The sequence below is a fragment of the Haliotis rubra genome, unplaced genomic scaffold, assembly GCF_003918875.1.
Source record: "Haliotis rubra isolate DU_JTF1 unplaced genomic scaffold, ASM391887v1 Scf36, whole genome shotgun sequence".
NCBI classification, from domain to species: domain Eukaryota; kingdom Metazoa; phylum Mollusca; class Gastropoda; order Lepetellida; family Haliotidae; genus Haliotis; species Haliotis rubra.
In genome coordinates, this window is record NW_025767035.1 from 3,431,204 (window position 1) to 3,446,489 (window position 15,286).

The 15,286-nt window shown below is 40.4% G+C and overlaps 2 protein-coding genes across 2 annotated transcripts; both read right to left on the reverse strand.

Moving 5' to 3' along the window:
• Positions 1 to 558: 558 nt before the first annotated feature.
• On the reverse strand, positions 559 to 2,061 carry LOC124285413 (proton-coupled folate transporter-like). Its single transcript, XM_046721637.1, has 3 exons — positions 1,872 to 2,061; positions 1,644 to 1,732; positions 559 to 740 (listed from the first exon to the last, which is right to left on the reverse strand). Exons 1-3 carry the CDS (start codon positions 2,000 to 2,002, stop codon positions 703 to 705), a joined length of 258 nt encoding a protein of 85 aa, XP_046577593.1. The 5' UTR covers positions 2,003 to 2,061; the 3' UTR covers positions 559 to 702.
• A 1,165-nt stretch (positions 2,062 to 3,226) lies between these two features.
• LOC124285446 (proton-coupled folate transporter-like) lies at positions 3,227 to 5,516 on the reverse strand. Its single transcript, XM_046721671.1, has 3 exons — positions 4,736 to 5,516; positions 3,513 to 3,746; positions 3,227 to 3,348 (listed from the first exon to the last, which is right to left on the reverse strand). Exons 1-3 carry the CDS (start codon positions 5,514 to 5,516, stop codon positions 3,227 to 3,229), a joined length of 1,137 nt encoding a protein of 378 aa, XP_046577627.1.
• Positions 5,517 to 15,286: the final 9,770 nt, after the last annotated feature.

Consider the following 15,286-nt stretch of genomic DNA (forward strand, 5'->3'; position numbering starts at 1 on the left):
TGTTGATAAAGAAGTTGAGAAATATGATTTGGACGCAGTTGGTGTACGGAATGTACCAGTAGGAAAGGGTCCAAATAAATATCATTCATACTATAATTATTGAAGTATATTTATATTTCAGATGGACACATAGATTCAAACTTTTCCACATTATTGCTGATACACCAGTGATAATAATAATTGTTGTGACACTAAATTCAATTGCCACATCAAACTACAGTCACTCCACGTTTACCGTTCCCATTCACGTTGTACAGAACTAAAAAAGCATACTAGAAATGACAAGTCTTTATGAATGATCAACTTATTTAGTGTATAATAGCGACCTCTCGGTATAGATACTTACACCGTTTTCAAGCATGAGTATTTCTACCGAAACGTCGCTATTATACAATAAAGAAGTTGATCATCCACAAAGACTGGCAATCTCTATTATGTACAGCTTCTAGAATGCCTCTCAAACAGTTCAAGAACTATACTCACAAACAATTATACAGGCATGCGCCACCTACTTATGCTGAATGAACATACAAAAATGAAGAGAGTAACAAAGATATATAAATGGGTTTTCTGTAGTTTACCCTTTGTGTTGATACTGGAGCAAGATGTGGAGTATTGTGTATAAACACATCGTTATAACCCGTCTGAACTACTTGGGTTATGAAGTATCAATATCTACGCGTGCCGTGACTAGGGATTTTGTTAAATGTGAGTCGTCACAGTCTCCACTTGGTTGTCCTCTGAAACAAAAGAAAAATTCACACAGTTTTCATTTTCCCATATATATTTGACCGTGAAGCTTGTTTTTGTTCTAACTACTAAAATGAAAACATTTATGTTGACCAAACGGAAGACATAACTGACTTTCATTGATTTTTGAAAAACCTTTGGTTTGTCTCTGTCAAATCGTGATGACAACTCCGCCATATATCTGAAATATTGCTGAGTGAGGCGGAAAACACAACTCACTCACTCACTCACTCGTGATGACAACACGTTCGTGTTAGCTCGTTTTCGTTCGTCAAGGATGCATTTTAAATCGATGTTTTCTTCTTTCTTAGCTGTAGTCATGTATAAAAGCACATCTTACTGCTGACATTATTAGCTGACGATTTGTTCATGATGTATATTTCTTGAGTGAAAGTATCATCAACATACACGGAAAATCTTCAAAATATGTGATTGTTATTTAGTCTGTAGCACTATTATTTGTCCATCGATATGGCCTATATACTAGACAAACTTGTTATAAGACGTATTGAAAAATACTATTTCAAACGACACTTGTCACTATGTGTCCTGATTAAACACCATATTTGAACTTCTAAATCAATAATGGATAAAACGTTTGAACTCCATTCTGAGTGTCTCCATCGAGTTCAAACAGTACGGATCCAGTACGGATCATTTGATCAAACCCACAGACAACATAAATACATATGCATTTTGTGTCGTTTTTGGGTTTGATCGTATCGTCATCAGGTTCTAAAAGGTCTGAAATGGGATCTGACAGTTGCAGTTTCCGATACGATTTACGCGTGAGAAGAGTGAGTGACACACTGAGATGCTACAGCACAAACGTTTTTGACCGGACGTAAAATCACATACATTTGTGGATTTTCTACAAACTACACAGGACGTACCTTTGCTAATGTCATTTGTGTCTCCTTTAACGTTTTTTGTAATGGTAGAGTCACCCAGTACCAGTCCTTTCAGATCAAAATGAAGCCACCTGCAATTCAGTTATATAGATCTAGCATGAATATCGCAACATATATATACCATCGTGGAAATACACATTGCACAATATATAACATTATCTTATGGAATTTTTGTCGATATTCTTCCTAGGCTCTACAGTGACCACTCACAACATAATGGCTGCAGCAACGACAGACAGACCAGCAGCCACCAAAAAGCTGAAGCCAGGGAAGAAATCAAGGGTTACTGGGTAGAGTTGGTTGAAGATCAGGGATGCTACCATGACAGCAACACTATCCATGGCAGCCACGAGTCCAAACAAGCGCCCTGTATACAGATGATGAACACAGCGAAATCGAGCATGATATTGACACAGTTCACTATTTGTTACGAGGGGAGGAGTGCAGAGAAAGGGACAGTCAGGTGTTCGAGAACGGATGGAGACGGCACAGCACAGGTTAATGAATAAATAACTTTGTCTGTGAACGTGCTTCTCGAACACCTGGCTGTCCCTTTCTCTGCACTCCTCCCTCGTAACAAACAGTGAACTGTGTCAATATTTTAATGATAGTTTCTTAAACAACATTATTATTTTTAGGACAAAAATTCTGCAAAAAAACCTCACAGAGTTGGTATGATGTTTTGATTATGATCAGCGTTTCACTGAGAATGTTATGTTTATTAGTTTTCGAGTTAGATTGCAATTCATCGGTCCGCTTTTGAGCCAAACGGACTATACCCATTACCAACCATTTACGCGTGTACTAAATATATGACAAACCTAACCCTAGTCATACGAGATTTCAAGGGTATTGAAATGCATGTCCTACAATCACAGCATTTACATATGTTACACATGTTAGGAAACACATGAAAACAATTGCCAGATTTACACACCTGTGAAATACATGTAAATGCAGAGTTGAATGTTCGTTTATTTTAACACCCCTTTAAACGTGTGTAAATCTGACGGCCAGATGATACGTAGATTTCAAACGTTGTTCATATGGCCGCCTGATGAAACGAGTATTTCCTGACGTTAGTAAATTTGGGTAATACAGTCATTTTGTGTGGTGTATCGATGCATCGATAGTGTTTCGTTTCTACCATCGATTAATTGCTATCGGAGACTCAACAATTGCAATGCACCGATAGTTCGACGCATCGTTACAGCCCTAGTCTAAAGTATACAGAAACGATTACCCTGATTCAGATTTCGTTTTGTCCTGACCTTCACTCTAACACCTACCAACCAAACTGCAGCAGATACCACGTTTCATGTGATTAATGACATCAAAACGCGACTTACCTTGCTTCACCTGGCTGTACATACAGGACATGTTAATCCTAACAGGTGTAATCAAAGCTTTACTCTAGACACCTGGTGTCTTAACTCCTTTTCAGTTTCTCCTTTAAACACTTTTGGACTTTCTTTGCCCTGTACACCAAGTAGAATCCGTGTACGTTTAAAACAGAGATTGAAGTTTTATTTTGACAGCGTTTCATATGTACTCCATTGTCTGTTTCAATTCTTACAACGTGCGACTTTACCCTGAGCCTTACCCTGTTCAGCCTGGTCGACCATATTGGACATGAGTGACCGAACAACAGCTGCTTGAAAGCCTTGGAACATGGCAATCACTGCCACTGAAATATAATGAAGTGATGGATGTTACCACTTTCACACATCAATATTTCGCAGATACATTTGATCTTAAATGACACTCCACCATCTGTTTTGTATTTTCAAATAATAATTTTGTGAGTGAGGGCCGAATAGCATATGCACATTTAAAACAGTTGCACGTTACCTAGAAAGACTTGCCATGTCTGTTTGCTGAGTCCCAATACCACCAGACCGATGATTTTGGACGTGAAGCCCCAGAGTGCTACAGTGGTGTTCCTCAACTTCCTACACAGAGGCAGAACTGTGATCAGCATTAAACTACGAAGTAAGTTCTCCAGACCCTGATAGTAACCCAACGTTGTCTGTGACCAGCTGAGTGGAGCTCGCCTTGTGTACAGGAGGAGGACGTCCCCTTCACCTGAAGCATAGTAAACGGTTAATTATACTCATGAAAATTTAAATATATATATGTGTGATAATTCCCAAAACACTAGATGTTGCATATGCTTTGAAACCAAATTCCGCGAAGTGGAATGGTAACTGTTACATATTTTACTCTGATTAACACCAAAAGAAAACAAATGAACATTTTGTGGAAATGTACGTGTAATCTTACAATTCAATACCCAGTTAAATGAGAAACTGCGTCACAATATGCATACACATTCATGTTGCCAGCCAAAAACTGCTGTTTAAGATTGCACAATTAGAGACTAATTAGTGTCACCCACCCGGACCAAATTTCACGGTGAGCAGTGTAATCACTAACCCGTGTACACTAATCCTCTTTAATCCCTTATCATAACTTTAGGGTGGTGGGTAAGTGAGAATGACCCGTGTCAACTAGTAACCGTCAATGGTCATGCTTGCACCCATGTTGCGACAAGATATCCCTGCATCATGCATGCCAGTAACTAGCATCCATATATGTTCTGAAAGTCTACTTCTTGCAATGTCAAGAAAGAGCAATTGTAATACTGTCGTCATTTAAATAAGTTCAGAAAATTGTAGTGCACACATCTGCAATTATGAAATGTATACCCCAATGGTCTTCGCAGCACATGCGACACATAGCTTTTGAGACCTGATCCCTGAAGATCCGGGTCTTGTCGTAAGAGGCTACTGACGGGATCCGTTGGTCAGGCTCACTGACTTGGTTGACACATGTTATCGTATATCGTATAGATCGATGCTAATTATATGTTAATCACTCGATTTTCTGGTCCAGACTCGACTGTTTACAGACCGCCGCCATATAGTTGGAATATTGGTGAGTACGGCGTTAAACAACAACACAACCAACAACCAAACTTCGAGATCTTGTGTGAAGCATAGGCTTTGTATGTGCACAGCCTGTTGAAAAAATATAATTGCCTTGTTTGTAAATAAACGTTGATTTGTACTCACACACTGTTCCCATCACATACATGTTGAAGATAATGAGCAGTGAGAAGAGGAAGAGAGTTCTCTTCTCTTGCCTATTCTTCATCACACAACGAGCAGACTCCTTGACAGATCCCAGAAACCAGTATGTGCAGACACTCTCACTCTCGGGTCTGGTTGTTCTGGCCGTTAGGTTCTCGAGACGTACGACAGCGTATACAAGTCCTAAGAAGGAACATCCACTCATGAACGCGAAGACGAATGTGAAGCTTGTATTGTCCAACATCACTCCAGATATGAAGACTCCAACTGTTCCAGCTAAGAAGATAACAGCCTCCACGATTCCTATTCGCGCCGTCTTATTGGTGGGATCAGCAATGTGCGTCACGTAGCTGTACGATGCCATTAGCAGGGCCGTGAAACTCCCAGACAGACCATTTACTACAGCAGCAATCATCACATACTCCACTTTACTTGAAGGGTAAATGGAAAGAATCATATACACAATATAAGACAACGTTGCTCCCACACTGGGTATAATCACGGGTAGTTTCCGATCCACTTTGTCACCCCAGGATCCGAGGACAAACAGTACAATCAAACATGCCGGAACACGTTCTACAATGTTTTTCTTTAAGATCCAGTAGGACGTCTCAGACTGGACATAATCCTCTTCTGTTTTGTGGTCCTCTTGGAATGTCTTGTTGCGCAGGCTGTCGCAGAAAGTCTCGTTGTATTTGTCAATGCACACTTTGTTATACACAAAGGCCTGGAAGGTTGGGTTTGTCAGAAAGTATCCGGTCATATAAAGAAACAAAACTGGCTCGACTGTTATGAGATTGAGATCGAACTGCCGTCGGCAACATCTAATAACAGCCATATTTTGGACAAAATCTGAAAATAGAAATGTGACGTGTGATTTAATTACATTGGGTAAAGCTTATGTTATAAAACAACTAAAAACTCCAAAGCATATTAACAATCATTCCTTTACACCCACTCATACCACCAAAGTGACAGTCACGAGTGTGAGAATAAAACGCGATAAACTGGGTTTTTCGACAAAACAAATCTATCACTGATGCATTCTTATATACACTCGTATCCCATGGGACTCAGTACTCGTACTGCCCGTACTGCTGTCAATCGCCGTTCAATGTGGCCCTCGAGGACCGAAAACTTTATGAGTGCTCTGTACTGAAGCTTATCCATTTCTGCGTTTCAATAGGTGTACATGTGATTAGATGTCATGTGACCGGAAACTAGCGTTTACGTGAATGATATAAACCATTTTTCAATATCATACAGTTATTTGTGTACTGTACATAACAGAAATATTTGTACTTCCACTCTATTGCATAATGCCATAAGAAATACACAATGCAATTTAGAAAGTGAGTGAGGGAGTGAGTTAATATTTAACGTCACATCGGCAATATTTCAGCCATATCGTGACGAGAACATATTTGACATTGAAATGGAAAAAGGTGTACATAATAAAAACCTGTCATCAAAGGACAGTAAAACAACTAGAATATCACAATTACAATTAAAACTAGTGTAGAAAGTTAAAACTAATAGCACTATTAGGACAATACAAGATAAAAACAGGCTATAGATCGCCAACAACCGAAGGTAGATCACCATCATTTAGAAAGTGGTCAAATGTAACTTATGTTATATTTGGGATTACACCTTTTCAGTGAGATGAGGTGAGGTGAAATTTGGTTTAACGTCGTGCTTGAGTTCAGTAAGGTACTTCAGAAAGGAGATTAAGCCTAAACATACTTAAAATGTAAAAATTCGACGTCTCTGGATTTTGACGTCATGGGGAAGGGTCTACTGGTCGGACGAAAGTCGATGTGTTTTCTTCATGACTGATGGTCGAGTTCGAGTTTGGTGCCGAAGAACCACATCGTATGCAGAATGGAAAATATTGGAACAAGTACCGTTTGGCAGGGTTAATTGGTGGTGACTGGCTGTGAACCTGACCTTGAGTCAATGAGATGAATTCTGAATAGACAACGAAACATTAATGCCAGTTTTCATAGACGTCAATGCCGTTTTTGATTTCTTACGTCAAGAGGCCTTAGCCAATGTAACTTGGCCCGCAATGAGTCCAGATCCCAATCCCACAGAGCATTATTTGGACATTATGGGAATATGAGATCATCTTGTACAAAAGCTTGATGTATTCAACGTCTGACACAGTCATTGGTCGGCGAACTGGCTAAAGCGCCAGGCTAGTGATCCAGCGAGCTTGAGGTGACGGGATCGAGCCCTCCTGTGACCGGGTGTAAAGACCTTGGAGTCAACTTTGTTTGCAAACTCTTTTAGTGTTGTCACAACTCCTAGTGTACAGTACACAACCCTGTGCACTTAAAATAACCCACGAATCCGTTGGTAGATAACCAGATGGTGGCCACATGAATACGTGCAAACACCTAGTTGCGGGTACAGCAACGTGCAGTAAACTTGGACAAAGTACTGTGACTATGTGTCCCAGTCCACCCAGCTGTGAATGGGTACCTCGTAAGGATGGGAAAGCCACACTCACTCGGTGCGCCTAGTAGCTGCAAGAGTTGTATGATCCCCAGGAAGTTGAGATTGATAATACGACGTGCCGTTGAGATTGACATCCAGTGATCGAGGGAAAAAACAAAGCGCCTTTGAGCAGATGAACTGGATATTGGCGCTATACAAATGTCTGTCTGTCTGTCTGTATGTCTGTATGTATATTGTGTTCGGCTATTGATACTTTTCCTGATGTCTTGAGGATTGTATGTCTGTATGTCTGTATGTCTGTCTGTCTGTCTGTCTGTCTGTCTGTATGTATGTATATTGTGTTCGGCTATTGATACTTTTCCTGATTTCTTTAGGATTATATGTCTGTATGTCTGTCTGTCTGTCTGTCCGTCTGTATGTATGTATGTATGTATGTATGTATGTATGTATGTATGTATGCATGTATGTATGTCTGTCTGTCTGTATGTCTGTATGTCTGTATGTCTGTATGTATATTGTGTGCGGCTATTGATACTTGCGTGATGTCTTGAGGATTGTCTGTCTGTCTGTCTGTCTGTCTGTCTGTCTGTCTGTCTGTATGTATGTATGTATGTATGTATGTGTATATTGTGTTCGGCTATTGATACTTGCGTGATGTCTTGAGGATTGTCTGTCTGTCTGTCTGTCTGTCTGTCTGTCTGTCTGTATGTATGTATGTATGTATGTATGTGTATATTGTGTTCGGCTATTGATACTTGCGTGATGTCTTGAGGATTGTATGTATGTATGTCTGTATGTCTGTCTGTCTGTCTGTATGTCTGTCTGTCTGTCTGTCTGTATGTATGTGTATATTGTGTTCGGCTATTGATACTTGCATGATGTCTTGAGGATTGTATGTCAGAAGCTTGAAAATCCACCTTGTTATCGTCACACAACCATAGTGCCATCAGCACTACACAATGAGTAATTGTTTCTACCATGTTTGCTTCTCTGAATAAACCACAGTTTTTCGTTCTTTTTGGTGTTTAGATTTGCCAGTTCAATATATCTTGAGGGTAATCTTATCCATATTTAGTAAGACTGAGGTTTAGATAAGTTTCTTTACTACTAGTGATATTATGAAAACATGGGGTGTTGAAATACATTTTGCCATGTGTATATTTTGCGGTTCAAAGTGCTAGTAGCTCATTAGAAAATTACATGCAGGTCTCTCTTAAGTTCATTCTCAAGTAGATTCAAATAACGTATTCTCCGTTACAGGAACTTAACCATTTTTGCCAGTAAGGATGTCCACTGTCCAAGTTAGAAATTCTAACCAGAAAGTGGTATTTTCCGTAACTTGGGGAAAAGGTATTGTGGGACTAGCGTCGCCTTGTGCTATACAAAACGTTGGGAGACTAGACTTTGTGGGACTAGCGTCGCCTTGTGATGTACAAAACGTTGGAGGACTGGACGGTGTGGGACTAGCGTCGCCTTGTACTATACAAAACTTTGGACGGCTAGATGTTGTGGGAATTGCGTCGCCTTGTGCGATACAAAACGTTGGGAGACTCTAAACGTTGTGAGACTAGCGTCGCCGTGTGCTATACAAAGCGTTGGAAGGCTAGACGTTGTGGGACTAGCGTCGCCTTGTGCTGTACGAAACGTTGTGGGACTAGCTAGACGTTGTGGGACTAGCGTCCCCTTGTGCTATACAAAACGTTGGGAGACTAGATGTCGTGGGACTAGCGTCGCCTTGTGCTATACAAAACGTTGCAAGACTAGACGTTGTGGGACTAGCGTCGTCTTGAGCTATACAAAACTTTGGAGGACTAGACGTTGTGGGACTAGCCTCACCTTGTGCTGTACAACGCGTTGTGGGACTAGCTAGACGTTGTGGGACTAGCGTCGTCTTGTGCTATACAAAACGTTGCGAGACTCTAAACATTGTGGGACTAGCGTCGCCTTGTGCTATACAAAACGTTGGAGGGCTAGACGTTGTAGGACTAGCGTCGCCTTGTGCTATACAAAACGTTGGAGGGCTAGACGTTGTGGGACTAGCGTCGCCTTGTGCTATACCAAACGTTGGGAGACTAGACGTTGTGGGACTAGTGAGTGAGTGAGTTAATATTTATCGTCACATCGGCAATATTTCAGCCATGTCGTGACGAAAACAATTGATACAATATAAAAATGAAAAATTGTGAAGAGTTAAACCTGTCAACGATGGACAGTAAAAATCCTAGAGTATTACAGATATGAATATAAAACTAGAATATCATTCTAAAGCATTTTAATTGAAGAAGACAGTACAATATAAAACACAGGCTATAGATCGCCAACAACTGAAGGTAGGTCACCATACTAGGGTCCATGGGGTCTTACAGTGCCTTTGCTACCTGCATGGACCTTAGTTGGAATAATTTAAAATAGCAAACATACTACGAGTAAAAAGTATGGTTGAGCAAAATTGACTTTGAAAGTTTTTGGGACTTACGTACCCTCTCAGTAGGACAAGAATTTTACGCTACTTCAACACCCTTTAAGGATACAGCCACGAACAATCTAAGTTGATAATCTGAACTACCAATTATAAAACTTTCTCTATTTACCAAACATATATCAAAATTCATTTAACAAATCTATCTCTTTTAAAAAATCAATGATTAAATGATTATTAAATTTAATTAAAAGGTCCTTTACTGTTTTAATATTGAAATATTTATCCCTTATGATGGAGAATTCAACACAGTCAAGCAGGACATGCTTGACCGTGGTTCTCTCATCACAAGGGATCGTTGTGGGACTAGCGTCGCCTTGTGCTATACCAAACGTTGGACAGCTAGACGTTGTGGGACTAGCGCCGCCTTGTGCTATAGAAAACGTTGGAGGGCTAGACGTTGTAGGACTAGCGTCGCCTTGTGCTATAGAAAACGTTGGGAGACTCTAGACGTTGTGGGACTAGCGTCGCCTTGTGCTTTACTAAACGTTGGAAGTTAGTTATTCACGCATACGAGGAACGTAAGAAATATTTTTCTTGTGCGATGAGCTTTGCTTTGTCTTGCACAAACGCTAATTGAACATGACGAAAGCAGCTTCTCTTTGTCCAATAGGCTAATGAAGAACAAACACACCCATGTTTTGTTCAAATGGCTTCGGCAGTTTCGAACTGCGTCTGTTATTAGTTATTACTGTAAACAATGATACAAGAAGGAAGAGATCCATTTAACAGATAACTTACCTCTTTCAATTTTGATGACAACTGAATTGGTGGAGTGAGAAATACGTGGGAACTTCAGACCACCAGACACATTCACTGGTTAAGGCAATCTACTCTTTCACGAGCTATATATAAGAGCAGCGAAAAGATAAACAATGATGTTAAGCAAGTCATTCTGGCGTGCCTTGTGGAGGGCCCTTGGATTGAAATGATAGATATGGACACCCCTCTGATACGACAGCTAAACACGATCCTCGTGTAGGTCAGTCCATGTCTTTCCAATGTATTATCTGTGTCATGAACATGTGGTGACTTCAACCCCATTGTTTACAAATGTAATAATATCTGAAGGTCGAGATAGGTACGCCATGTTTGTTGTGAGAGGCGTTAAATGGCTTCTGGTGGTCAGGCTCGCTGTAATCGTATTCTAATTGCGAAGATCGATGCTCACGCTGTCAATTACTGGATTGATGGTCCAGACTAGATTATTTACACAACTCGTAATAATTGAATGGATTCAAAATATTTGTACTTATAGTAATTTCATATGGTAATCAAATAACGACAAATCGCTGTCAATATTAAACAAAGATAACTTAGTGCTCACGTTAAAAACCAGTTCCTAAAGCATAAAAGGCAAAATACCAGTGACATCTATGTTCAGATTTTTAGAAAGTAATTCGCTCTTTCTTTTACGAATGTTCCAGATGTTTCAGAGTAGACAAATGTTGGCACGTTACAAGAATTGTAAGACCTTTGGGGGCTGTTTCTGTTAAGACGACGCTTTAGATTTGTTGAACATTTACTTTACTTCTATGTTGTGGACACAAAACAATGCTTCGTAAACCAAGTCCAAGGCATTCACGAGTATTTACTAATTGAACTTTCAGCACCAAATGGAATGTATGTTTAACTCTGATAACAAGACCATCTGGAGAAGTCCTATGTTCACCAGAAGGGAGTGCTTTCTACGCTGTTTCGTTTCCATGCGTCTGGTATCGACATTGGCGTTGATGGCAGATACCAATCTGACATTCCATTATCGTGACATGATGAGTCATCATCTAGATACCCAAATGACTTTCCGAAAGTTGTGAAATGTTATTTTCTATGTACACGTTCATGACTGATCACAGCCCCGCTCACACCCCACACCCCAACCCCACCGTACAGTATCAAGTAGTCAAATGGGGACAATGTACAGGAAGCGACCTTCACCTCTACGGACAGATATATCTGGGTTGTGACAGGGTCGTGGTGTTTTGATGACCCGCCTATTCATATATCCAGAATCCACCGTAGACATTCGCCTGCCGTTTACAACGTTCAACGCCCCTAGAGTAATGCTGTAAGGGAATCTACACCATATTATAGAACCGTAAGAGGCTACTAACATGATTGAGTGGACAGACACAAATATAGGTGATTCATGTCGATTGTGCGTTTCGATGCTTATGATGTCAGTCATCGGATTTTCTGGTGCATTCTCCACCATTTAAAGACCGCCAGCAATTAGCTGGAATATTACCGAGGGTGGCGTTAAAACCGTGTACTGAACTGGCGAACCTAACTCAGACATGATAAAGAGTAATATCTGAGGTTGCACGTCTGACAACTGAATGCGTGGGGATCAGGGTTAGAAATGGTCTTCAGCAAAGCAAAGGCTAGAATTTTCATTCACCTGAAAGAGTAAGAATATACTCCGAAACGTCTGGTCCATCACAAAAAAGAAGTTGACATCCCTAAAATTATTGTCTTAATGTGCATCACTTCTAAATGCCATTCAAAGATTCAGCAACCCATACTTGCCGTAAGGATAAACATCGGGTGGTCAGACTCGCTGACTCGGTTGACACATGTAATCGTATTCTAGTTGCGTATATCGATGCTCATGCTGTTGATCACAAGACAGTCTGGCATTGCAACAGCTATGATATTAACCCCCATGTTCCCATTTATGTTCATATATATTTATATAAATATGTTTGTTTGTATTATCACTTTTACCCGTTGGAAGTGCTACGATTGAAAGTGAACATCACTTGCAATGTGTGTACCCGTCATTAAGCACATATCAAGTCTCAGTACACTGTTCTTACATAAAACATGGAGCCTCCTTAAGTGACAACTACTCCAATCTGGCAAGTGATTGGTATGAATAATGCTGTTCTGTCAGTGAGAGCTATGACAATGGATACTGGTTATAATCCGTCGACTGGCCAGAAACATCAGCATACTAATGACGTTAAAGACAGTCAGCAGTCAGGTCGACCATGAGTGACAACTCCTGGGAATAATACATCCCATCTCTGAATCACAAAACATTATTTGTTCATATCAAGCGGCGTCTTTAAAACAGAGTGGCTTCCACTTCAGAACGCTCCGAAATTCCCGGGTATAAAGCCAGACGACCTGTGAGACGTCCGTTGTTATCCCAGGAGCATCATGACTATCTTGGTGTCAAGCTTGACTTCACTGGATTTTGAGGTCATGGGGAAGAGAGTACTGTCTTTAGGTCATGACTCACTGATGGTCTAACATGGCACGTACTGTTGATAACCTAGCTTTGAATGTACTGAATATGACCGTGTCAAACGGGATACACATTCCCGTTGTTTTTTATGAATTATCAATTTTCGTGTAAGCATGGCTGCTTCGGCTCTCATCTGTGTTGGTTTGGTAGTGAATTTGATTTAAGTTTTGAAGTAAATGATAAATGGCAAGTATTTTTACAACTGTATTTTTATATAAAATTCAGGACTAGTTCAGTAACATTGCGGCGTGGGCACCAGACAAAAGTTTCACGCATTGTACTATTGTTAACCGAGCCTTTTAGGGGAAACAAGAAAACTTTTGAACCACTGGCCTACCACACAGCCGTCATAAGGCCTGTAAATTTCGCGAGGCGCTTTTTCCGGTATTAAGGTGCTTTCCAGCTCCCTTTGCGCTCGCCACCTTGCAATATGCGAGGCGGGGCCCAGCTTAGTTCCGGTACCAGAGTTCCGGTGACAAGCGAGTATACAAGAACCTTCTGGTTCCAAATTGCGCGACCGCCAAAATGACATTACTAGATTGGACCCAGTGTACAACAATGCGTGGCAGTCACAGCCCTTGACAGTCGTAATAATTTGCTTATATGGGGATGGTTAGATCGGAAATTTGTTGCAAGGATTATCTTTTCCTTAATGTCAACTGACAACCACGAGACCATTCGAAAAGGTATGAAACGTTTGTCAGCGGAAGTACTAAGGTCTCGCGAAGTGCTGTGACCTACTTACGGATCCTATATTTATCCTGTCCTTATCTTTATTATTTGAATATTTTGGACATGTGAACAGTGTACCACGACTATGAGTGGTAGCAAGAACAGTTAAGCCTCCATTATCGCTGATTTGACATTACTGCCAAAGCGGTGTGTGGCAGCGGAGTGTTCAGCTTTGAAACGGTCCATTACATCCTGAATATGGCCTACCCAGGATCACCTAAGGACAACACTTGCATATTTAAAGTTGGTGTTTCGTACGACTGCCTATTCTAATAAAAGTCTTTATTCCAACCCCAGAATATCGACTACATTTTAAAACTTTAATTACTGAGCTACATGGCTTTAAAACATAAACAGCCTTAGGTAAATAGCATTTAAGGGATTTAAAAAACCCTTATCAATGATATTTACAAACAGATTGTATTTGTGTTGGTTTTACCAATCAATGAATATGTTGAATATTTTTCAAATGTGGCCTGTTCACAATTCAAAGACTGCTGACACAAAATAGAACAATCAAAGCAATAAAGACAGCATATACTGTGTTTAGAGTTTTCCTTTGCTGTGAAAATGGACTGTATGTGAGCGCTATTTTCTCTACGAACCCAGTCGTCCAAAGCAATGCTGTTGCACCTCCAATACTTGTACCACGATCTTTTGTCAGAATCACAAGAAAGAATCACCAGACAATTCAGTGATATAGACAGTATGAGCATCGACCTACGCAACTGGGATTCGATGACATGTGTCAAATAAGTCAGCGCGCCTGACCACCCGATACTTGGGTCTATTTGGACCTACAGCTACCTAGCTCGATTTACATGCTACCTTCAGGTGTTGGTGATTGTTTAGCAAATTAGCTATACATTGAAAGGAACAACTATGCTACTTTTAAAGGTCACATGCAACCTAAAACACAACTTTGCAGATTCTGATACCTTTCGGTATGGACTTACCGAAACAAATCATCAAAAATGCAAATTCAACTTATAAAGTTGAAAAATAACGCGATGAAAAAAACCCGCGCGAAATCGTAGTTCAAACGATTCACTAATTTTCCCCCAGCGTTTGGGGGGAATTCAAGTGGTTCCAACAGCTGGGCTGCGCTCATAGCACGTGCGCAGTGAAATAGGTTCGCGCAACTTGGAAGCTGGTTGTCCGGTGAATACTCGGTGAAGGCTTTGGTGTGAGCTATGTTTCTAATGTTTTGTTGATATCTCAAAGGCCCGAGCTTTTTTATATGTAATGACAGTAAATTAACTGTTTATATAATTTCATTTGTCTATTTCACCACACGTTCTTCTTACCGAGTCACTTTCTCAGTTCGATACTTAAAAGCAATGTCATTATTTAGCGTGGACAGAATTTCTAACTGTTTTATAGATATGTCGTTGTCACAGACAAAACTCAATGTCTTGTTTTATTGACACCTGTGTGTCTGCCTGCCTGTCTGCTAATGACAATATTCAATACACAGCTGCTATCACTGACCACATGCAATTTGAACTAAACACCAATCAGGCTATACACCATAAACAAAACGCATTGATTTATGGCCCGAGTTCGGTCTCTGTCACATTATGTAATTACACAGACAGGCAGGTGT

Bases quoted from the DNA above. Each gene is read 5' to 3' on its own strand.
- LOC124285413 (XM_046721637.1), bottom strand. From the start codon at position 2,002: ATGGATAGTGTTGCTGTCATGGTAGCATCCCTGATCTTCAACCAACTC. The intron at 1,733-1,871 runs GTGAGTGGTCAC...ACTGAATTGCAG, and splicing joins GTTGCTGCAGCCATTATGTT to GTGGCTTCATTTTGATCTGA. The intron at 741-1,643 runs GTACGTCCTGTG...CTTTTGTTTCAG, and splicing joins CACAAATGACATTAGCAAAG to AGGACAACCAAGTGGAGACT.
- LOC124285446 (XM_046721671.1), bottom strand. From the start codon at position 5,516: ATGACCGGATACTTTCTGACAAACCCAACCTTCCAGGCCTTTGTGTAT. The intron at 3,747-4,735 runs GTGAGTACAAAT...ACTATGCTTCAG, and splicing joins GTATGTGATGGGAACAGTGT to GTGAAGGGGACGTCCTCCTC. The intron at 3,349-3,512 runs GTAACGTGCAAC...ATTATATTTCAG, and splicing joins GACATGGCAAGTCTTTCTAG to TGGCAGTGATTGCCATGTTC.